The 26,406-nt window shown below is 34.7% G+C and overlaps 1 protein-coding gene across 1 annotated transcript in view; it reads left to right on the top strand.

Annotated features, from left to right (window-relative positions):
• The window catches only part of LOC129743522 (serine-rich adhesin for platelets-like), a 65,625-nt gene that overhangs the window by 34,363 nt on the left and 4,856 nt on the right, over positions 1-26,406 (top strand). The window contains exons 7-11 of the mRNA XM_055735560.1: positions 7,703-8,376; positions 18,742-18,922; positions 19,419-19,475; positions 20,345-20,428; positions 20,553-20,701. Of these exons, the coding sequence (XP_055591535.1) occupies positions 7,703-8,376; positions 18,742-18,922; positions 19,419-19,475; positions 20,345-20,428; positions 20,553-20,701 (1,145 nt within the window). The remainder of the gene's footprint in view (positions 1-7,702; positions 8,377-18,741; positions 18,923-19,418; positions 19,476-20,344; positions 20,429-20,552; positions 20,702-26,406) is intronic.

Genomic DNA, 26,406 nt, shown 5'->3' on the forward strand with positions numbered 1-26,406 from the left:
TGAAGGAGTGAGGGATACCAAATATTCACAGAAACATTTCTCGTACCCAAATATCGTTCCATGCCTAATTTGGTTCCATTTGCTGTTGTAGTTCTTGAGTTATACAGTAACAATTGTATGAAACTCCCCTCCCTCTTTCATTTCTCCCCGCTGGAAGAAGGAAGGGGTCTAAAAAAATCATTAGAACATGTTACGTTCCACGTAAACGTCCACGTTCACCCGCCCATGCCAAGTTTGATTCCATTTGCTTAATAAGTTTTTGAGTTATGTAAAAATATATAAAAGAGCCCCCCCCCCGCTTTTAAATCTCCCTACTGGAAAGAGGGAGGGTCTCAAATAATCATAGAAATATTTTTCGTATCCAAATACCCTCTCATGCCAAATTTGGTTCCATTTGCTGTATTAGTTTTTTAATTATGTTAAAAAAAATATGAAAGAGGCCCCCTCCCCCTTTCTACTGGAAAGTGGGAGGGGTCTCAAATAATCATTGATATATTTTTCGTATCCAAATACCTTCGCATGCCAAATTTGGTTTCGATATCTTGATTAGTTTTCGAATTATATGAAAAAATGTAAGGTAGCCCCACTCCCCCCTTCCTATCACCCCACTGAGAGGAGGGAGGGGTATCTCATATTCATAGAAATATTCCTCGTTCCCAAATACCACCCCATGCCAAATTTGATATCATTTGCTTGAATGGTTCTCGAGTTATGCGAAAAATTGTCTTTTGTTTGTGAGGCCCCTCCCCCCCTTCATGAGAGAGGGAGGGGTCTCAAAGCATAATAGGAACCTTCTCCGGCCTCCAATACCCCCACCTGCCAAGTTTCACGCAAATCGGATCAGTAGTTTCCGAGTCTATAGGGAACAGACAGACAGACAGACAGACAGACAGACAGACAGAAATTCATTTTTATATCTATACTAGCTGACCCGGTGTGCTTTGCTACACCTTTCAAAATCAAATGATATTTTAAAAAATTATTCCAATTTTTATTGTTTATTGGCATTTTTTTTAAATCAAATTATAACATAATTAATAAGCAACCACTATAAAATGAGAGCTGCAGCTGGAGTTTCGAATTGCAACACAACTTAATAACTTAAACTAATATTCTAAATCTTGCTCTATAAATTTGTGTTAAAGATCTGATAATTTGAAGCTGTCTGGACGGTCTCAAATCAATCGTACGCAAACAATCTAACTTATAAAATATGGTAGTTTTTTCTTGATATGTTCTGGATTTATGCTGAAAAACTGATAAGAGAGCCCCTCCCCTGTCCTTACCTTCACTCCCTGCAGAAAGGAGGTCGTGATTTTTAATAATTTTATCTATTTTTTTCGTTCTCAAACATCCTCTTATATCAAATATAGTTCCATTGGTTGATAAGTTTTTAAGCTTTACAACAAAATTTATATGGACTCTCCTCCTTTCTTCCCCTCTCTACACTGTAAAGCGTAAGGATCTCTAACAATCGTAGAAAGATATCTCTGAACCAAGTACCTTTCCATGCCGTATTTGTTTCCATTTGTTGGCTTCGTTAGCAAAAATTGAAAACTTATGCTAACATTATTGTATTGGGCTCACCTCCCTCCTCCTATGTACCTACTCACTGAAAGGAGGATGGTGTGTCAGATAATCATAGAATCATACCAAAATGATTTTCCATGTTAAGTTGTGTCCATTTTTCGGATTTTGTAAAAAAAAGTTAAATGTAAGCCTCCTCTTCCCTACCTTTATTCCCAATTCTATCATCCTACTGCAAGAAAGGAATTGTTTCACATAGAAAAAGTATTTTTCGTACTCAAATACTTTTTGATGCCACATTTGGTTTCATTTGCTCGATAAATTCTCGAGTAATCCAAAAATTTATACGGAAGCTCCCCTTTCTCTCTTTATATCTTTCCGCTGAAAGAAGGTGGGGCTTTAATTTATGATAGAAACATTTCTCGTATCCAAATACCCTCATATGCCAAATATGGTTCAATTCAGTTATACTGAAAATTGTAAGGGAGACCTTTCCTCCCCCTTTTCCTCCACCTCTTTGAAGGAGGGAGGGATACCAAATATTCATAGAAGCATTTCTCGTACCCAAATATCGTTTCATGCCAAATTTGCCTCCATTTGCTGTTGTAGTTTTTGAGTTTGGCTGTAAAAATTGTATGAAAGTCCCTTCCCTCTTTCATTTCTCCCCGCTGGAAGAAGGAAGGGGTCTCAAACAATCATTAGAACATGTCACGTTCCCAAATACCCTCCCATGCCAAATTTGGTTCCATTTGCTTAATTAGTTTTTGAGTTTTGTAAAAAAATATAAAGGAGACCCCTCCCCCCTTTGTTTCTGACTACTGGAAAGAGGGATGGGTCTCAAATAATCAAAGAAATATTTTTCGTATCCAAATACCCTCCCATGCCAAATTTGGTTCCATTTGCTTTATTAGTTTTCGAGTTCTGTAAAAAATATGAAAGAGGCCCCCCCCTATTTTCTACAGAAAAAGGGGGAGGAGTATCAAATAATCATTGAAATATTTTTCGTATCTAAATACCTTCCCGTGCCAAATTTGGTTCCAATATCTTGATTAGTTTTCGAGTTATAGGAAAAATTGTAAGGTAGACCCCCTCCCCCCTTCCTATCACCCCACTGAGAGGAGGGAGGGGTACCTTATATTCATAGAAATATTTTTCGTACCCAAATACCACCCCATGCCAATTTTGATACCATTTGCTTGATGGGTGCTCGAGTTATGCAAAAAATTGTCTTTTGTTTGGGAGGCCCCTCCCTCCCTAATTAAGAGAGGGAGGGGTCTTAAACCATTATAGGAACCTTCCCCTGCCTCCATTACCCCCACCTGCCAAGTTTCACGCAAATCGGTTCAGTAGTTTCCGAGTCTATAGGGAACAGACAGACAGACAGACAGACAGACAGACAGACAGAAATTCATTTTTATATATATAGATATATAAAAAGCAATTTCTGTATGTTTGTTTGTTTGTTTGTTTGTTTGTTTGTTTGTTTGTTTGTTTGTTTGTTTGTTTGTTTGTTTGTTTGTTTGTTTGTTTGTTTGTTTGTTTGTTTGTCCTCTATAGACTCAGCCGTCTTAAGAGCTAGAGAGCTGAAATTTGGCATGGATACTCATTAGGGCCAGGAAGGATGAAAAATGTTTTCAGATTTTTGGATGACCCCTTCTAAAGGGGGTCGTCCATACAAGACAAATACTGTTTTCACGATATTCACGTTATATTTCGTCGGATTGTGTTGAAAATTTGCATATGAGTGTGTTGAAAGACGAGCAATCGATTTCAGGTGTCAAATTTTGTGTAAGGGGACAGCCAAAGGGGTCGTCCATATTAACTGTTCGCTGTTTTTGCGATATTGACGTTATTATACATCGTATTCAGATGAAAATTGGTACACGATCGTTTTAAGTGACGTGAAATCGATTTGAGGTATCCAATTTAGTGTGAGGGGCCGGCAAAAGGGGTCGTCTATATTAAATTTTCAGTATTTTAGTGATATTGACGTTTTTATACATCGGATTGGGATGAAAATTTGCACATAGGAGTTATTTGGGACAAACATCTGATTTCACTTATCCAAACTAAAATCAAAGGTCGGCCAAAGGGGTCGTCCATGTCAACTATTCACTGTTGATGCAATATTGTCGTAATTATACATCGGATTCAGACGCAAATTGGTACACGAGGGTTTTGAGAGATGAGTAATGGATTTAAGGTATTCAATTCAGTTTAAGGGGGCGGCAAAAGGGGTCGTCCATATAAACCTTTTAATATTTTTGCAATATCGACGTTATTATACATCGGATTGGGATGAAAATTTCCACACGGTAGTTTTCATGGACGGACAATCGATCTCAGATGTCTAATATTTTGCCAGGGGTCGACGAAAGGGGTCGTCCATATAAATTAATTTTTCACTATTTTAAGCAATATTGACGTTATTATACAATGGATTGCTTTGAAAATTTGCACACGGGAGTTTTGAGGGAAGGGCAATCGATTTCAGATATCAAAGTTTATATAAAAGAAATTTATACACGTGGTTTTTTATTCCTGATTTCATATTTAGTAGCAGACGACAAACGAAGTGATCGTCCAATATTTTTGCAATTATTACTTAACAATGAATCTGGAAAATGCTTGGCTATTGACTTTCATACAAATTGTTCATGACATATTTTAAGTTGAAAGCGAAACGGAGTTCGTATGGGATCAGCTAGTATATAGATAAGTTAGAAAATTAGAACACAATTGGATGTGCTTCGACGAAAAAAAAAGTTTCAAATGATTTTCTTTAAATTTATTTTGATTCAGCTTGACTAATGGATCCTTTTTACTCAGATTTGTACCGATATTGCCTGGTTTCTTGTAATTGAATATATTTAAAATAATATATTAGAAATAATTTAAAATAATAATGCCTGGATTTTGCTAGGTTTTTCAAAATATTCTCCTGGAACCGCCGGACACGGAAAAATACTGAAAAATTTCTGAAAAAAAAACACATTTCCATAGGAATTAAAACCTCATGCCTATAGTACTTTTCCGCTCTCTTAAAACGTATTGGTAAGAGGCCTCGAAAAATAGTTATGGAAAAAACTGGCAAATGTATGAAATTTTTCAGAAACTCTCATATTTTAACAATATTTGACTTTACAGCATAGCTAAAAGTAATATGGAATGGACACTTTGGATACAAAATCATAATTTTATGGTTTTCTTTGTCATGTGTGATTTTTTTCTTGAGAGATTTAAATAAAACTTGTTCAAATTGACTTGTCTTCACAAAAATATAAAGTCTTTTAGATAAATCATCAAACATAAGTATAATAAAATATCAAATTGCTTGCTTTCAACAAAGAGGAACGGCGATGAGAGTTGATTTTTAATGCTCATTATCAATGGTTCGGATATAAAAAAAATCAATTCAAAAAATAGTTTCCGATGAACCTGAAGAATCAGTCTTCAATCTTATGCACTTCTCAAAAGAATCAAATGACGAACGTCGGAGCAATTAATAATTTTGATTTCCATTCTATATAAAACTGCCAAATTTTCAAAACTATTTTTGTTAGTATGCAAGCATGCTGTGTATATACACGTAGCTTTGAAGTGAGGTTAAGCGCAATGGCCTACCTCTTATTTTCCATGTACTATGCTTCATGCCTATCTCTTGCGCTCATTCTTGTTTATTATGAAAATAAAACAATTCCTGAGGTGGCTATGGTAACTATCATGCCGCACTATGGGAGATTATATTTTCAAAATGTTTTCAACAATTCGACTGCCATTTCTTTTTGTCACGATCGTTAGATCATAAATTAAAATTTCGAGATCACTTTTTGGAAGTGGCTTATGTCTATAAAATAGAAGGAAATTATACATTTATTTGTTTGGAGCTCAGGCTCTTAAACACTTCTATCAAGCTCTTACTTGTAAAAAAAACGTTTGAAAAGTTAGATCAATAGAGGTAGCCCATTTGAATGCCTAGTTTAAAAAAAGGGGACCTGTAATGCTTATCTGCTCATTTTATCTTTCATAAAGGGTAGGTTAAAAAAACTGGCCATGGTGCAATTCTCAAAAAAGCTTCAAATTTCTGGATCGTAAATAAATCTTCAGACGTGTTAAAATATCCAGGTGAAACTTGAATAAAATCAGCCAGACCCAAATGAAGTTAAAAAAATACTTCCGAAAATAAATCCATAAAGTTACTAGATATTTAAGCTTTAAAAAAATTACATGAAAGATCTTTAAAGCTTCATTTAAAAGAAAAACTTTGGTGAAAATGTACAAACATTAAGGAACTCATTTAAAAGATTAAGATTGCGGTTCAAATCAGATTAGTTTTAACTCTTGTTAACTCGATACAATCAGATTTTTGTTTAAATCTTCAATATGAATCATGTTAAAGAACAAACCAATAAAATATATTTCCAGTTGAATTTTCCTGAACCTGTAGATTAAGTATAAGTTATTTTATCAACAAAAATAATTTTATTATTAATTTATTTATTTTTTAAAAGCCTGTGACTAAAAAACATTTTGTTATAATTTAGTTTTTTGAAAAAACGCAATCTTGAAGATGGATTCTCATCTATTTTTTTATATGTTTTGTGTTTTTTTTTGGGCAATTTTGAATTTCATTTCCGAATCTGAATTCTGAATTTTAAACCTGAATTAAAATAATATAAATTCCTAATTTGAAATCGATTTCTGAATCTTAATCCCTAACAAAAATCCCAAGAGTTATGAACCGAAAAAGGCATTTCATGAATCTAATGGAAATTTCAACTGATGAAACTCTGTTATTTCAATTCTGGATCACCATTATTGAACTTTTTTGAGTATAAACTCTGCATAAGAAGTAAGAGTAAAAATTTTAAATTCAAATCCCAAAAATAATCTGTAATTTTTCATATTTTCTTTCAATATTTTGGAATGATGAGTTTCGAACTTGGATAATGAATCTTATTTTAGTTTTAAATGTAAAACCCAGATTCCAAGCAGGATTTAGCCCCAATGATGAACCGAACTGAAAATCAAGAATAATAAACTGGATATAGATTACATAATTTGGTACCTGATCATCGAAAATGGTTTAATCTTAAGCTTACCTGAAATTTTTTCACACTTATCCGGGCAGGGAAAATCCGGACTGTTTTATCTATAAACCTCGCAAAATCCGGGCATCCAATTTCAAAACCTACAACCAAATATTTGGGCATATCCAGGCAAATTTAGAAATTCTTCAACTGAAATCAAGAAAAAAAAACTGAATTTTGTTCATCATTTAGTTTATTTGGATAAAATTTTCTCAAAAAATTGTTTGGGACGCGAAATACATAATTATGATTACGTAATTTAAATTTTTCTTTGATTTTGCAAATGAAGAGAAAACAATCGGGAAAATCCGGGTAATCTGGTAATTTTAGTGAGTCTGATCCTTCCGAATAAAATTCGATATTCGAGACTAAGGACTGCACCCAAAATTCATGCACAAATTTCTATTGCGAATAACTTTTGATAGGGTTTTTCAAGTTCGTTCTTGAAATTTCTAACAATTTGAAAATATTGGAGAATCCGCAGTAAAATTGTGGAAATCATCTGTAATTTTATACTGATTCTTTGTAGCCCAAAAGGCATCGAAAAATCATATAGGAGCAAAAAGTCAGTTATTGCAGCAGTCATGTTGTAACGCATGATTCAATTTTCAAATAAAATAGTGTAAATAACTGATATATTAAATTTCACTTTGTAGTTGTAGTCTTTTGAAATGGTCCATGCTTGCTGCTCTAAGATTAAATCGCTAAATAATTCTTATAGATACTGTCATATTACAATGTAGTCAATGATCGTTATGACCAATATTCGATTTTTTGACCATTATCATCGAGCGCTATAATGCTACCCATTTAAACAACATTGCTTGTTGAATTAATTTGTGTCTCAAACAAGTTTTTTTTTAAATAAAAGATAAAATAATTCATGGTAAGACGATAGCATACTTAGGCGCTAAATTTGTTAAAAACTGATTCGTAACATGATCCTTAAAATGTAATAAAGACTTTCATCAAAAACAAATACAAGAGAATGTCTTGAATAAATTGAAATAAAAATAATTCCATGCAAAAACTGTACTTCCCAACAAATACCTATGACTTATATTCGCTGTGTTTATTTTCCACAGAATTACAACGTCCAACGGTGAAATCACTGTAACCAAATCTCAAGCACCACAAACTCCACCCCTACCAGTACAAAACAAAAATCATCCCGTGTCGATGCATTTCAATCCATCCATCTCTCCGCAACCATCCTCAATGGGCATCGGAAGCCATCATCATCATCAGCATCATCAACAACAGCATCAGCAGCAGCATCATCATCATCAATCGGGACGCTCCCCCCACCACCATGGTAGCTCAACGACGCCATCAGCCACGGCAACTTCATCCTCGGCCAGCAGCTCCGGAGTGGGGGTGGATTTGCATCTGCAATCATTATCCAGCAGCAGCAACAGCAAGGAGCAGCAACAACAGAAACCGTCCACCTCTTCTTCGATGATGAGGAGCACCTCGACGCCCGGTGTCATATCCCTCACGTTGGACGATGTGATGGATTCGAAAATTTCCACCCACTCGCTGGGCGGTTCATCGGCTTCTTCTTCTTCTGCGCTGTCACTGTCCAAGCGTCACCGAAGTCTGACGCCCCCGCCACGTGCCAAACTGAGTCCTGATGGGTCCGGATCTATTCAACTGTCCCAAGATGATGACGACGGTGAAGACGTCGAGGATGGAGACGAGGATAACAGCTCTGGCCATCATAACAATAACAACAACAACGACCTGGAAGACTCTCCAAGTAAGCCCCGATAAGGTTTCGTTTTAATTCCGATTTTAAGATCACAAACACTCAAACACAAATGATAAACACTCACAAGTCACTGTTAAAAGCGAGAAAGACAAAAAAAGACAATTATTAACAATACGGTCCTGTTGAGGAACTGCGCTGTATCGCTGCCAAGTTAAATACTTCTTATTGAGGCAATTATAGCTAATTTAGAGCAATATAAGTGGATGATGCTCATTCGCGCTCTCGCATAATGTTTAACATCTTCTGCGTTTGATTGGTGAAGCGAGAGGAAGATGGGATGAGGATCGATTCCTTCTTGATGGGGTTCAAAGTTTTCCCTCATCATCGTTTTTATTCTGGTTGATATTGCTGATGTCACACAGAGTGTGACGGTGTAGAAAAACAGTCACATTTATACCTAGTTAGATGCCACTTTCTCATTGTTTGAAGGCATTAGCAGTTCGCAGTATACTAATAATGGTCGATTGGAATCCAGCATCCAGTAAACAACAGCAGGGCCGCGCGTTCCGTGAATCGACTTCACCACGGGAAGACGACGACGAAATGATTTTTTTCAATTTCCGAGTCAATTAATTTGACATTCTCCATTAACGCTTAATTTACGCTAAACAGTTGCTTAAGTGCGGTACTGCTTTGCTTTCGGAATTATATTCCGTATCTGGAGCGCGGATGACGACGAGATGTGGCGTCAAGACTTTGTGCCGATCGACGGCGACGGCGTTTCAGGAACATTATTGTTTCTATTCGCTTTCTCAGGGCGTAGATTTAGAATTCTGCCCGGCTGATGTGTGTTTATTGCTGGTTATTAGTTCTCATCATTGGAATCAATTGATAATATTGATTTCCTAGCATGTTGACAAATCGAGCAGCGAATGAGTTCGTTCGAATGGTTGAGAAAATTCTTAAGAACAATACCGAATTCATGAAAAGAATAAATCAAACAGAGCGTTTTGATCATGTTATTGTGCCATTATTCAATGAAAAATGGTTTTAAATTTATTTAAAATATTCAACATTGAATCAAATCAATATTTTATTCCCTCATAAAATTTATGTACAACATTAAAATAAACCTATTTTGCAATCTAAGCGAGATTTACATAGTACAGTAGATGCAATAAAAATGTCAAATCTATCGTTTCAAACTGTTTTTAGAAAACAATCAATGCTTTTCAGCTGAAGAGTACATGCAACAATTTGTTTTGTAATTAACTTTTGATTGCATGGATAAAAATTGATGAAATTTTCAGTAAAGTTGCTTTATAAGGTATTGTTACACCTGAAAAACTTTGTGACTTCAAGCATCACTTTGCTTCAGATTTTTTTTTTCACTCCTAATTCTTTTTTGTGAGCGTGTACTGTTTGTAATTAATTTTTGTTTTGTGTTATGTGTTGTGGGAAGGGTAAGGCGAAATTAATGTTTTTGTGTGAAATATTTTTTAAAGCATATTTCTTCTCTTACAGATATTTCACTTGACATTGGTAGTAACAAATTTCTTTCCTTCAACGAATTTGATTTTATTTCATTGATGTAGAATCCCTGCGTCACGACGCGTCGTTCTCCAACTATAATCCATACAATGATTCATCATTTTTCCGAACAAAGGCTATTTTTAAAACGTTTTCTGTTTTCTGAAGCTCGACATTCCAAATAAGTAAAAACTTCGAGATCGAAGTAACGACAAATTAAGCAGATTGTCCTCCTTCGGCTCATAACAAAACATTTGAATTTTTTAGCCATTCATTATGTCAATCGTTTTGTAACAGTGAGGGATTTGCATCGTCAGTCACTTTAAGAGCTAGACTTAAAATTTTTCAATTTTTTATTCTTGTTTGTCTATGGAACATCTAGGTGAAACTTGCCAACGGAAAGTTTTGGCTGGAAACCTACCAGGTTCCTGCTTAAGAGTTCGTTCAGCTGAAAACTACGTTATTTTTCAAAATATCTCCCCGCTCATGGTCAAAATATTTTGGGCACTATTTGACCACTGTATTTTGTTTATTTTACCGGTGGGCAGCTTTTTTACCTAGAAGAAATGAAGTAAGGCCTGTTTGTTAGTTAACAAGACAAACCAATAAAAATTATCAATGAGTTTCTGTTTTGAACGCTATCTCAAAAAACACTTGACAGATTTTCACCAAATTTTATAAATGTAAACATTACAATACTAAGTAGCTTCTCTGAAAAATCTATTAATTTCCATTCATGCCTAAGTTATTCATAAAACAAAGTGTGCATTTTTACGTATACACTCTTTGTATCAGTTTAATTTCGCGTCTACTAGATCATAAATTTGGTTGTTTGGTTTAGATAGGTGGCTTATAATTTAAATCTACCATGAGTATTAAATCATTTGTATGGCTATTATTTATTTTATCGTCCATATAGTGAATTATTTCAGCGATAAGCTGTTGAGAAATTTTCAACAATCAGAAAAAAAAATCAGGAAGTAGAAAAGCCAAACATCCGACTTTTAATAACAACTTGCTTCTTAAAAAATCACTATTTTTTTCTTCAAAAAAAAAAATGCTTTTGTTAATTTAATATGTTCATTGACACGTGCGGCGAGATGAAACGCTAGGTAGAAGAATTTGTAAAGGCATGAAAAATAGGCGGATAGGCAAGCATCAGATGAGCTTCGTAGGATAAAGTTTGAATAGGTGTTGAGACTGTAAGTCTTGGGCATTTTTTATTGGAAAGCATGAAAGTGTACAACAGACTACTCTTTATAGGAAGCGTGATCGACTTTTGATCAACACATTCCTAAACACAGCAGGCCAGTTAGATTGTGTACTGTCAATACACAATCACGCAAAAACGTAGCACCACACCGACTAACATGTGCTTTCTTAGATGCGCACCCGATTCTAGCGATGATTGCAATTTTTGGGTTTCGCTTAGAGTAGTTGCTACTTGTTGATATTTCACATTTTATCTACTCTGAGTGAATCGTAATTTTTTTATTCCCATTTATTAACCCCCCTTTTTTGTCAAATTATTGGTTGATGATAAATTTTAATCGCCAATAAATTTATTAATTTAATATGTTCATGCGGCGAGATGAAACGCCGCACGTGTCAATAAACATATTAAATTGATAAATTTATCGGCGATTAAAATTTATCATCAAAAATGCTTTTGATTCATCTATGTTAGTGATTTTTATACTTGTTTCACTCGCCGCTTTGCTAAAAATCTTAAAAAACAAAATTATGGTCGGTATCGTAACAACAAAAAGCTTTTTTAATTCTGTTGTACGAAAATACTTAAAATTCATTTCTATTTTTGTTGCTTTCAACTAGCGTTATCATATCCAGCCAAGACGAATTGAATACATTGAGGTTTTCTTCGGAAAAAAGCAAGAAATTTTACAAAATACATGCGAAACTTTTTATTGAAAATTAGAAATTTTCTAAATCCATGAGGTTAATCTCTTAAATAAAAAAAATTCAAGTACTTCAATTTGTGAATTGAAATGCAAAATGTTACTTCAAAGAAATCCATTATTGTCAAAGTTGAACAACGCCAGATCATTAGAATGCTGGACAAAATTGGAGCGCCAAATGTCGTAAGGTGCGTTACTTGATTAATAAGATGACAAAAAATTAAGATAATCTATCTTTTCAAACATTATTTTTGAGGAAACTTTTATCATTTTTCAGATATATAACGCGCTGATAAAAATTATTGGAGGGATGGAAAAAAAATGATTTTAAAAGATCATCAACACTGGAATTGGTATAAGTTTCAATCTGTTTGACAGTTTGCCATTAAAGCAGAATCGTGAATTTTTATATTGAGTTTTGAACGCACTAGTCCAAAAAGTTTTTTCAACATTCGCCAAATCTTTTTTTTATTCAGAGACTATTTGATATGAATTAAAGACTAAGTGGTATCTAGACACTGACTTCGGAAAACATTTAAATTTGAAAAAAAAAACGAATCCATAAAAATGAGCTTATTACCCAATATTTTTTTAAAAAAAGAGGAGTACCGGTTTCTGGCTCGATGTTGCCCATCGACGACGATGTCCGGAGGTTCTCGGAGGTTCTTATGAACATCGACTCACATGCATTCAAATGTGAAGATTTTCTCACATATTTTTTCAAAGATTACTTTTTCCCAGTTCATGTAGTGATCTATTTCAGTTGCGTGGGCGGCTTTGCTAGATTCATTGACCCTGTTGTTGTCTACAGCATTTCTATGTTCTTTAAGTTGAACTTTGAATTTGCGACGAGTTTGGCCAATTTAAACAGCTGGGCAACGCTCACAGGGAATTTATTAGATTCCAGATCTCTCATCTTCAAGGAGACCAACCGATCCTTAAGGGTGTTGCCGCTTTTGTATATTGTTTTCAGACTGTGTTGAGAAAGGATTTTTGTTATCACATTAGTTAGTTAAGGGTAGAACGGCAGGCTAACTCTATATGGAGATAGTTGGCCAAAGGTTTGTTTAAAAAACTTATCCTGAAATATGAACAAGTTTTGCTACATGCATACTTCTGCAACAGCAAGGTAGGCTTCTATTCCGTTGGGAAGCTCCCGGCGACGATCCAAGGGCCCCCGTAAGCTGTTGAGGGCGTCCGAGGTTGGTTCATTGGTGAAAAGTGCGGAGACGTCGAAGGAAACCAATATTTTGCCTCTAAGCGCTTTAAATCCTTTGAGGCGTTCGACCTGTTCCACTGAATTTTCTACACTCATGCTTTACAGGGTATTTTTCATTTCTTCAACCAACCATGCTGCCATTTTTTTTCCTTTGGTATACTAATATTTGAAGAGATGGAACGCATAGCTATCGAGTTTTTATGGATTTTTGGCAAGCAATAAAGAGAAGCGACTTTCGGGTTCAGAACAAGAAATTTTCTTTCTAGTTTTGCGTCACCCATCAAGAGGGCGTATGGTATTCTTTCATTAAGAATTCCATAAGAAAATTGATAATATTTATAATTTCCAGTAGACATACTCAAACTTGAAAAAACTCATATTGATTTGGAAACTTATCGTGTATCTTAATTTTTGGTTAACGTAATTATTTAACGATTAAAATTGCAAAAAAAAAGTAGACGAAATATTTACTGCAATCTATGAGAAATAATTAGAATATAATTTCTAATGTGCCATTAATTTTAAACTTTCATTTAAGAAACTTTAAGCCTGAATTAATTTTTTAAGAAAAAAAAACCAAAATTTTAAATTTGGAGTTTTGATTATTCATATTAAACGTAACCGCCGAAATTCAGTTATGATTTGGAATCGATGATCATTTTAAGATTCGTAAATGATGCTAAATAAACTTCGAAAAGTGTTCAAATTCAGGTTTAATGTTTCATAATTGTAAGTTTTGGATTAGTAGCGCCTGATGTCAAGAAAAATATCCATATTATTTCTCCGAAATTGCAGTAATTATTTTGTCAGCTTGAATAGCAATTTTGATCGTTAAATGATTTTGTTTTAAGCTTGATTTCTAAATCTTGTTCTTTTCCAAAAATCTACACCCAGAAAAATACTCTTAAGTATGCCATAAGATTCTCTTATGAAGTGGCGCCATAAGAAAAATTATTGAAAATCATAAGATTGTCTTATGACTCAAATGAATTTTGAGATGAACACAGTCTTATGAAAACAGGGAATTTCAAGCATAATAACTAAAGTTCAAGATATTTGTATGTATGTATGTTGTATGTTGCAAATCCACCATGGGTGTACGGATTCACCGCAGTTTTGCCTAAGTATGAGCTCATCAACATTTTTTTAGATATTAAAGTTCGACAAATCTCCATTGTCACGAACATCATACCCGGTACCATGGCTTCGTGTGAGCTGTTCTGTAGTGAATGTATTACGTGTCTCTGTTAGTATATTTTGGGTGAACGAATCTATCAGGTACACAACCAGTTGAAAACGGATAACATTTTTAGTGTTATTCATTTACTACAGGTATTCCGGCATCCGTGTATATACCTGTCTGATTGGCAACTGATTGAACGTTCGTAATTATGCAATTATTTAACAACAGTTATAACATCTTACCTACCCATCATAACTGGGATTTAAACCTCCAACCTACCAAATTGTCTCGAACATAACACTCTGACTATCTCCACTCCCATTCAATGACCTTCTTACCACTGGGTGTCTCCCTTTTTTTCATTTCCCATTCCGACTTCAAAAGGCTTTTTTTATTCATGTCACTCCCGTTGTACAACGCATTCTTTTTCACATACTTTCGAGAGAATATTTAAAGATTCCAACCACATTCTCGGCTGAACTGATTCCACTATTTAGGGAAATATTTCCCTAAGATTGAAAACACCAACATTTTATCGACCCATGGATTTTTTTTGAAAAACTGTCGCAAGCTTTATCTCCATCTCAGTCGCGCATAAGTCAAGCCTTCACCTAAACTTGTCATTTCCCGTGCGCAAAAAGCAACGCTTGCTTCGATCCATAAATATGCTTTTGGAAATTAACACGTACAGCGCTTGTTGCTGATGGGAAGTACATATATGTACATGTTCGAACATGTCTTGGCCGCTGGAAGATGATACAATTTGTTCCACTTTTTGCATCAGATTACTCGAAATGATAACAACGAAACTTAGTAAATTCCTCATAACACTTTGATATTGGTTGTTATCTCCAGTTCTTCTCACAAGCAAGATAAATTCCATTCCTCCACTTGAACAAAACAAATCAATTTTGCCCAATCTTATCGAACACCATTCTTCTTAAAAATAAACACCAATCATTTATGCTAAATTTTTTCTTAAATCACTGAAATAACCATATTCCCTTTTAATAATCACTGCTACAAGACAAGCGTTTCGGACATACTTTTGGAATAACTTTTTATTGCTTAAAGAAAAACGAACCACACCCGGCGTGAAGCAAAAAACGATGTTTTTACTTTATTTTTTGGCTAATTTGTTCGAGACAATATCATTCATGGTCACCATTAGCAGCACTTCAACACTCGGTTCTAAGAAAGTTTTTTTTTGTCACATCCGGATCTTTGACCTTGCGTTTGTTGTCGGTCAGTAAACCAGAAAAAGTATTTAAGTTCACAAATATATTCAACATTAACATAAATAACTTCACTTACCAATTAAAAGATCACAATTCAATTTCACCTAGGGAAAACATAAAACTTCCGGGAAGTGCTTCGTTAGATAATGAAAAAAACAATTGATGGAATGAATGAATGTATTCATTATATTTTCTCAATTCCGTTTCTTCTATTATTCATAAGACTCTTATGAAAAACAATTTTGCACTCTAAAAATCGGTTCCGAAGACGCATCTTATGAAAGTAATAATAATAACTGGCCTAAGTATGATCAAATATATGAAATATTTTTTCGAAAGCATTTTTTGTTCAGCAAATTTGTAAGACAAAAAGATTTTCAAGCATGCTATCCATAATTAATGCTTTTAGTATAACCCAAGAAAAATAAAAAAAAAACAGATCTATATACAGATCGTATACGAAAACTGTGACAATTTAAAAAATTTCGATGATTATACTAAGACATACACTTTCAAAAGTTGCAAGATAGCTCTGTGAAAATATAGGTATTGAAGTCTTAAACCTAGCTTTAAATTAGTAGGGCTAAGTGGGGTAATTATGAACAAGGGGTATTTCCGAACAAACGCCGTAAGAGCCGTTTGGGTCATAGACTATGATTTTTCGGATTCCGGAACTGGCCAGATTGGCCGTGGCCAGGACCAGATTGCCCTGAACCACTTTTCCTATCAATTTCCATTATGTACAGGTTAAGAGCTTTCTATTCATGTGTCGAATCATGACATTTTTTAAATTTTTCCATGACAGTCACGCAATCAAAAATTCAAAAATTTCATTCCGACAGTCAGAGGACCATCAGAATCTTCGACTGTCACAAGTCAAAAATGTTATCGACACTCATTCTTCGTGCAGCATTTCAGCTTGCGATTTGAGTACACATCGAGCAAAGAAAGTTACTCACTTGTCAGAGCTATAACCCAGTAAACATGAAACGGCAGAGAGGTAACTCAAATCGACAGAGGGATCGTAACGATCACTCTTACGATTTTGCATCATCACATCGGCAGAGAGGAACACACCATACGCGTGCCTTGAGTGAGTGCCACGAAATAATCTAAGACACGCCCTTCAAAGAAACACACTAACACAATCCGAATCATGTTTGTATGTTTCCCTTCGTGACACGTGTTTGCCTTCCTGAGAAGTCGTCCGCTACGACTGCACCGTACGAATGTACGATTCAAACTGATTTCGCATGTAGGGGAGAGGCGAGCTATATGCGCATATTAACGAAAGCACTCGTTTTCTCCCATATTCCCATAGATAAGAGTCTGAAAACTATATACACATGAGCGGACATCTGTTTTATATATGTTAGAGCAATTTTTCTGTTAAAATCTCTTACAGTTTTTGTGAAAATAATTTTATAATAAAAGAAGTCAAAATAGCCGATTTTCGAAACTGGCGGGCTAAATGCGCATATTTATGTTTTTAGCTATATTTCATTTACACTTGCAATATTTTGATACCATTTAATTAAAAACGGAAGAAACGGATGTTAAGCATACGTCAAGGCTGAAATTTAGGTGAAATTTTTTGTATCTTTAGTTCTTTTGCATGAAACATAGTTAGGTATGCTCTATGGCCATATTTCATGATAATATTTTGTTCATACCGTATTTTATCGGATCAGTATGAAGTTCTTCTTTTTTCAATGTAAGATCGTGATTTGAGCGTAGATTAAATGTATTAAATGATAAAAAGTAAAAAAATTATAAGACTAATCTATTTTTCTTGATATAGGCATTTAACCTGCCTTGATATGGGCATTCAGAACCTGTCTCTTATTCCAATATCTTATCATTTACAACTTTGCCAAAAGCTTCAATTTGTTGGATTTCCGATTTCCAGATGAATAAGAAAGAAAAACCATCAGAATTTTTGTTCACAGAGTCTGTACGATAATTAAAGTTCAATATATTAGAACAAAACTGACAAAAATCTTGTTTGAATTTTTAAATTTTTTCAACTTTGTATAACAATTTAATTTTTTCATGCCATGTGTTAAAAGCGTATTACCCTCAAACTGCACTGATTAGATATGATGAATCTCCAGCCATATCGCCAATCGGTCTTTTCTGATGATAAAAATGACACAAGATTTTGAGGAATTTTTCATGACTTCCCATTTGCAAAGTTTAAAGAATATATAAAGGATATAACCACATATTTTGCTTTTAACTCTTACGATCACGATGATCGTCGATTATGGTCAATTAAATCTTTTTGGTAATTTTCATAACATGAATCCTTCGAAACCGATACAAGCGTTGTATCTTTTTCGAGAAATTCATGAGATTGGCGACTAATGTTCTTTTTTCTAATGAACTCATGTATCTCTAATACTTTATATCATCTACGAATGCTTAAAATTTCCTTAAAAGTCAAATTTGTATGATTTCATTTAAATTTTTTTGTTTAGAAAAATAATTGATTGTTTGCCTAGAATAACAGTAAGTTTAGTAATACATTTTTATAGGAAATATTTGTAACTCAATTCTCAACACTTATAAGATTGTTATTTTACTGTTAAATCTGATGTTTATTTTTTTATTATACAATGGCAATTAATGTGCGGGAAAAATTGAATGCTCGAATTTTTCAAATCGACCATATACAATTTGTAGATTAGCCCACAAAACTGATCTGTGCATAATTTCAGCTCAATCAGACTTGATTTGGGGGTGCCTCAAAGCGCTAAAATTTTTGTTATTTTGACATCAAAAATCAACTAAGGGGGAATCGGAATTTTAATTTTGATGCCAGATGACATAGAAATGCATAAAATACCGAAATCTGGTGTTGCCTCGAAAATAATCGACTTTTTTGGAAAACCGGTTGTTTTTCCGAAAACCGACTTCATCTCAGCAATTCCTATTCCAGCCAAAAAAATTGTTTCGAGGAAGCATAAGACTTCGATGTTTCATGCTATTTTAAGTCATTTGGCATCAAAATTAAAAATTAGATTTTTCCGTTTTTTGGGCTTCCCTTTGATGATTTTTAAGGGTCATAAACCAAAACATTCGAGCGTTTTAAGGCTCCCTAAATCAAGTCCGACTGAGCTGAAATTTAGCATAGTTCAGTTTTTTGGCCGAACTACAAAATAAATATGGTATTTTTCTAATTTAAATTAACTCGAATGTAGTTGAAACAATCAATGCAGTCAACGCGCAACACGTACCCACACACAACAAACAAACACATTCAAGTTACATCCAACTTAAACTAAGAAGAAATTATCCCTAATAATCTTACTCCCGTCCACTTAGACGAGCTGACGATCAACCAGACAAACTGCAACGTGGTCGACGGAATCGATCTGGACGACATCAAAGAGTTCGCCAAAGCGTTCAAGCTACGCCGTCTTTCGCTGGGACTCACCCAAACCCAGGTCGGCCAAGCCTTGTCTGTCACCGAGGGACCAGCCTACAGCCAGAGCGCCATCTGCAGGTAATGTTTCCGATGTTCCCCCCTTTTTCCCCCGATTGTATCTTTGCGCATTATTTCGCTGTAATTGGCATCTACTATTGTTTCGTTTAGTGAAAAATACTGTATCTCGAAATTCTCGCATTCGGCAAATGAAACAGAAAATGTGAAAAACGGTGCCAGGACATTGTTCTTTCTTGTTTATGTTTCATTTTTCATTGTATTTTTTTCTGTTTCCAAGTCAGCTATCATACTGCTCACAACTTTTGCGAACTAGTGGATTAATGTATTGTTATTTTTTCTATTCTTTTAATTTCATTCATTTCTTTTAAACAACATCAACTACAACAACAATAAAAAAAAATCTCACCAAACACAATCGTGCTGTTGAATATTTGTATCATCCTCGTGTCACGCTGGGTCATGACGGGCAAAAAAAATCGCCATGGAACTCTATATGGAAATTTCACTCCGGGTGCATGATATCCATTCCTGGTCTTATCCGCGTGTCCACAAATAGTGCCCTCGCCGCTCAAATGTACTGTGCAGCCCAACTTTCGTCCCAGCAGCAGCAAATGTACGTATCTTCTTTCTCAAACTGCAAACAATATTCTTCTATTTAGTTCGCATTTCTGGATTTTCTCACTGGTAATCCATGTAGGAGGGATGTGTTGTTTTCTGTTCCTTTTTTTTTTGCTATTATTTCTCCACGTCTGGTTTCGGTTTGCGCTTTTATTTACATACTTTTCCACCGGAGAGATTTTCCGCATTGACTTTTCGTTATTTTGCTGATGAAATCAAGCTTAATACTAGTTAATACTGCCCGGAGACAAACTTGCTGAAGGTAAGGCTGAGCTTGTTATTTTTGTTTGTTTCAAATGTATTTTAAGTTTATGACTGGTACATCGAATTAAACAGGTAAGTTCATTTGAAGGTTTGAAAAAATCGCATGTCGAATGTAACGGAAAAGTTTTATTATGAATTTTTACAATCGTTTTTAACTTTTTTGTAGATTTAGTCTTAAATTATTTTTCTTTTTCAAAAATTAGCCAGGGCATTGTTTTGTTTTTGATATCTGCATCGCTTGAATTTTATTTCTACACAAATTTCAGCATCATCGAATTTGGTTCACCTTTTTTCAATGTCCTGGCAAATTTTTAATCCCTAACATGTATGCAAAAAAGATTCGGGAGAACCGAATAATTTTTCTATTATGGATTGGCTGTTTTAAATTCAACCTCATTGGATCACTAGTTCTTAGTTTGAAAATCTCAAATCAAAATTAACTCAATGATTATGTCTACATATTGTTCTTTTTGTTTCTTTTGTATGTTTTCACAAACTTTAACCGACCATAACTCAAAATTTGACACCAACCTCATCTGCATCACCAAAATTCGAAAATCTTCCACACAACCACTCAACTACCAACAATCATACACACAGGTTTGAAAAGTTAGATATAACTCCAAAAAGTGCCCAAAAAATTAAACCCGTCCTGGAGCGCTGGATGAAGGAGGCTGAAGAGAGGTACTGTGATTTTAATACCGTCTTTAAAAAAAAACTACTCTTAACCCTTTTTAAACTAGAAAATTTCAGTCTCATAATTAAAATAAACAAATCACACTAATTTGAATTCCTCACACCTTTGCAGTCACTCGTCCCGGTTCAAGTCGAACCAGAATCACTTGACAGACTTCATCGGTGTGGAGCCATCGAAAAAGCGCAAACGACGAACCTCCTTTACGCCACAAGCGCTGGAACTGTTGAATGGTCACTTCGAGCGAAATACACATCCGTCGGGTAAGTTCAAGGAGATTCTTTGTTGAAATGTTTTCAATCTATTCTGAAGACTTGAATAATATAAACTAAATAAGATGTCTCATAAGACCGCCGCAGTTTTCGTGCGAAATAATTGTAGTTCATATATTTTCAAAGCTTCCATAACTTTAAATGTTATTTCAACATCTAAATTGGATGCTATTCAGAAAGCCTGATAGCACGAAAAATTTATTCGCTATTACACAAAACGAAAATATTATTTTTATGCTCATGTCGCAAAAACAGTCGGAATAGCCAACGCGTTGGTTTGTAAATACATAGAGCCGTAATTAAAGCATTTTGTGGAGTGGTTTCAAGTGCTAGCAAGCAGAACCTGATGTTTTGAGCTTCTTTGCTTAGGACTCAAAATTTTAACGTTTAAACAATTGTTACTTTTTCGAGATAATCTTTCGCGTAGTTTTTTTTTTCAATCGAATCAAATCTGGAAGAATTGTGTAGCAGAATAGGCAAGCTCAACCTTTGGTTATTTCTCCACGGCCCATGTGTTTTTGAGACCTCTGATAATCGTGAAATAATCGTGTCAGCTTCTTCTTGCGTATCAATTCTTTCAGGGATTGCAGGTAGGGTCAAACAAGTGATGGCATCAGCTTCAGCCATATCGAAAAAGTAATTTTTGACATTCTTTGACAGCTGAGGACAGCTCTTGACTTATGGTAGCGGTGTCTGGATATCCATCACAGATCAGGAGAAAAATTTGGAAGCATATAAAAATTGTTACTCAAACCAATTTCAACGAGATGGTATTATCTTCTCAGGTATAGTTTTGATATCAAAATATTCGTTTCGGTCGATTCTGAAAAAAAAAAAATACTTATAATATCTCATTTTGAAAGAAAAAAAATGGAATATCAGAATATCTCAACTTGATAAAATATTCTATCAAATCTCCTGATCGGATATCCACTCACTTGTATGCATGAACTCCAAAGCATCCAAAAGTTTGGATGTCACTTAAAGGACGAGCTCAGGAGTTCACATACAGCTGTACAAAAGTTCCGTGGAACTTTTTTGCTGTTGAAAATGATATGTTTTAGGTCCATGAAACTTTACTCATTATCAAGTTCAGCCAAAAATCATTATCGCATTATTATGCCCCATATAAGCGAATCACTGATTTCCTATGTATTCTAAACGGTGATACGGTAAAAATTTGGTCAAGGGAAAACGCGTGTAAATCGGTGAAATCGTTTATTTAAAAAATCAAATTAAATTTCTTATTCAAGTTTCATTAGTATAAAATTCAGAAAAAATATTCAGTTACGCTTCCGCTTTTCCAAATCCGAATAGCCGGGCTTTACGCTTAACCCCTGCCATCAGATTTTGTACAGCCACCTTGTCCACCTTCTTCGCCGCAGAAAGCCAGTTTGCCTTGAACTGCTGCTCGTCTTTAGCAATTTTTTTGGTCTTCTTTAGGTTCCGCTTGACAATAGCCCTGTGTTTCTCAATTGGGCGGAGCTCTGGCCTGTTGGGAGGGTTCTTGTCCTTGGGAACCACGTTGTTGGCGGCGTACCACTCCATGGCATTTTTACCGTAATGGCAAGATGCCAAATCCGGCCAAAACAGTACGGAACAACCGTGTTTCTTTAGGAAAGACAGCAGACGTTTATTCAAACACTCTTTCATGTAAATTTCTTGGTTGACAGTCCTGGAAGCTATGAAAATGCTGCTTTTCAAGTCACAGGTACAGATGTTGTAAAACCAGATATTTCTTCGTGAACTTTGACAGTTTCATGTGCTTGAAAATATCTGCTACCTTTCCCCTTTTCTTTTGCCGTAAAAAACTCCTGTCCCGGAAGCTGCTTGTAGTCGGCTTTGACGTAGGTTTCGTCGTCTATCACCACGCAGTCAAATTTCGTCAGCATCGTCGTGTACAGCCTCCGGGATCGCGCTTTGGCCGTCGTATTTTGTTTATCATCGCGATTTGGAGTCACTACCTTCTTGTAAGTCGATAGTCTGGCTCGTTTTTTGGCTCGATGCACGGTTGTAGATGATACACCCAGCTAATTTGCGGCATCTCGGAGAGAGAGATTAAGGTTTCGGTTGAAACCGGCAACTCTCTTTGTCGTCTCAGCGGTTTCCGGTTTTCGATTTCCCCCCGATCCAGACTTCCTGGTTGTCGACAAACGTTCCCCAAACGCTTTGATTACATTTGTAACGGTTGATTTGGCAACTTTTAGCGATTTTACCAGCTTTGCGTGCGAGTAGCTCGGATTTTCGCGATGCCCGAGCAAAATTTTGATACGCTGCTCTTCTTCCTTGGACGGCATTTTGACAACTGAATAGTGAATTCCGAAATCAAAATGGGAGCAACATTCTACACACACGCCTTCAAAATGAAGGGTGTTCAGGTTTTTTAAATACAAAATTTAAAGAAATACGTCAAGTTGATATTAACCAAATTTTAACCGTATCATCCTTTACGCATGGGAGAGTGGGGAATCATGGGCCACTTTTTTTCGTTGTTCCATAACTTCTTTGTTATAAAAGATAAAATGAAAATAAAAAATGGTATGGTTTTCTACATTTTCAAGGTATCATAAGGTACTTTTTTAAAATTATTAATAAGTTATTTTCCCCAAATTCTGACTGTTTGAAAAGAAGCAATATTTTTTGGATTTTGAAAAATGGTGGGGAATCGTGGGCCACTAAATCCAAATTGACCAAATAACATGCAAAGTTTATGAGTTGACCCAAAACTGTGATTTCCAAATTCATTTCTTTATTTTAAAGCAATTTCAGACGATGAAATAAAAAAGAGAGCTGTGTATGATCGCATAAATTCCAAAACCTGGCTCGCGAACGTACATATATAGGATGGACAAAATATTTTTCATTACTCTTCATTAGGCATAAGAAAACTTTACAGATAGGGAAAACATATTTTAAGTTCTAAATGTGTATAAAAACATAAAAATATAGGTGGTTAAAGATGTGTGGCCCACGATTTCCCACAAGCTATGATTTGCAAATTGGTTACGTTTGTGTGACTTATTGATGTTTCATCAAAAATTCCTTTTCCACGTAAAAGATCAAGACAAAACTAAAATCATAAGCGTATGAGTATATTTTTGTTATGAACTTTAGGTTCCCCATCGAGGCAATTAGCGTGTGTATTTTTAATTATGGAATTAAATTTTTCTAACTTTTTTAGCTTGATAAATAAATGAAGCATATGATGCGTTTTTAAGTCAACAATATATAGAAATATATGCTAACTCAAAGCGACGACGATGACAATTGGTTCGAGATTTTTATCTCAACACACATCTGAGACATTCAAAGTGGCCCACGTTTCCCCATGGCCCACGATACCCCACTCTCCCCTACATTTTGTACTTAAAACGACTGTAGGGGAGAAACGGGCATAAAGAGCGCCCGGGGCATAGTAAGCACTCCTCTTTTCTACAAAAGTTCGTATTTTCTCAAATAAATTTTTATGAAGATTAGTTTCGTACTTCCTATAGTAGTAATTATTCAGCCAGAAAAATATTATAAATTTTGAGCTCCGGAAAATAAGCTCTCATGATCGTTTAACCATCTTGATCTTTAATGTACGCACTGTTACATAATGTACATATTGTACCTCAATTTGCAACATTTACATAACACAACACTGAATCAATTTTTAATTTAATGTATCGTAATAAAGTTTTATTTTATTGATTACAAAATGATGATGACATAAATTCTCGCATCTTAAGCTAGTTTTTTTGAGTTTTTTATTTTTGTATAAAATTTGAAAAATCGAGCAATAAATGTACAAATTTTAACATATATCGAGGCCGAAAAAACACTATCCAGTATGACGGATTGGCTTGATACTACAAACTTTTTACTGGTTTCCTCATGCAATACCAACACTGTTGGTGTAAAAATATTTTTCGAACTATCACCCAATTTTTTTAAATAAATATTTTTATAATTCAGTTTGGTGTCTGGGGTGAAATGCAACAAAATGCAAATCAAAGAACCACCTTGTAAATCTCATTTCCATGTGCTGGAATATGAATGTTTTGCATCACGCGTTTGAAAACATTGAAATTTCATTCATCCAAACATTTATTTTTATGATTTAAGCTTGTAGAATTTTTCGTAGTATTATTTGACCCCTAAATGTATGTATTCCAGAAAAAAATTGAGAATAAGTATTTACAGACCAACAAATTACTGCAATTGGTGTTTTCATGTGTGATGGTCTTTAAGGCATCGCAAATATATTAAAAACTATAAATTTTCATGCGTGTTCATAAGATTTTCCAATAAAATCAAAGTTTTTTGCTAGTTACCTCATTTTCTAAGGAGGGTGAAAATCGGATGTTATTAGAAAATTTAAAATAACTGAGGAAACCAATAATTTTTCTAACTACTCCAATTTGATGTCCCATCATTCTTAAAACTTTTATTGCATAAGGGGTAGGATTAGCTGTGAACATAAGTTTTTTAAAAGCCATTGAAGTTGAAAATTGTTGCATGTTGCCCCAGTTGACGGTACGTTATTTGATTATTGGATTTAACATGAAGTCAGTTTTGCAAACACTCTACAAAACACGGCCCACGTTGGTGTCGTCAGATGAAAGTTGCATCATAAATTGAAGTATACAATGGTATTTTTTGCAAAATATTCGGTGATGCAAACGGTACTTTTAAACGCCAATTAATGATTATTTACAACTTTTCATGTTGAAGGTCATTACTTACTTTTTCAAAGTATTTTATTTGGCAAGCTGATAAAATTTCAATGCATTTTAATGTGCTATTTTATAATTTCCGTTAAAAAATGACAGAGCTATGTAGCTTTAAGGGGGGGGTAGGGTCTAACACTTTCAAAAAATCGATTTTTTTATTTTTTTATTTTCTTATTGTAAAACATTTCAAGAATGTTGTGTCAAATTTTCAAGTCAATTGAAGCAAAACTGTAGAAGTTATAGGCCTTTATCTCCTCCTATCTAATACTGCAAGAAAGCAAGAGCAGAAACTTCAAACGCGTTTTTCTCGAAAGCACATTTTTAAAGTCCGTGGACATCGTCATTTGAAAACTACTTATCCGATTCTTTTCAAATTTGGAACATATTATCTACATATAAAATACCAGACCCCAACGTTTTTCTTTTTTGATTTTTTTACTTTGGGGAGATTTTACAGGTGAAAAATGGCGAATTTTTAAGTGAAAAATCGGAGTTTTAACTTCAAACAGCCACAAAAATTTCAAAAAAATATTTTTAAGTTAAATAAAAACGTTGGGGTCCAGAAAAACATCTATTAAAAATATTTTGCTCTGATTTTTTGACTTCAGATGATTCTGTGCTGAGATACAGTGTCCACCGCAAATCCTGTTTTCTAAAAGGCATCCTCGAAAGTGATCCGTCACCGGCTTATTTTTCAATATTTTTCTACGAAAAAATTACTAAATGTTCTTTTAACAATGCTTTGTATAATGCAAAAAAATTGAATACATTCATTTGAACGATAGCTCTAGAAAAAAATCGTGAAAATGGTGTTTTTTTATACCCGTTAGACCCTACCCCCCCCTTAAAATATGCTAACTCGAAAAATAAAGAAATCTGAAAAAATACATGTGTTTCTAAGTCGTAAAAATGAACCAAATTTTCAATTTTTGGTGACCTGAAGACTCCCGGCTCAAACCCGTCAAATAATAAAAAAAAATC

The sequence above is a fragment of the Uranotaenia lowii genome, chromosome 2, assembly GCF_029784155.1.
Source record: "Uranotaenia lowii strain MFRU-FL chromosome 2, ASM2978415v1, whole genome shotgun sequence".
Lineage (NCBI taxonomy): Eukaryota > Metazoa > Arthropoda > Insecta > Diptera > Culicidae > Uranotaenia > Uranotaenia lowii.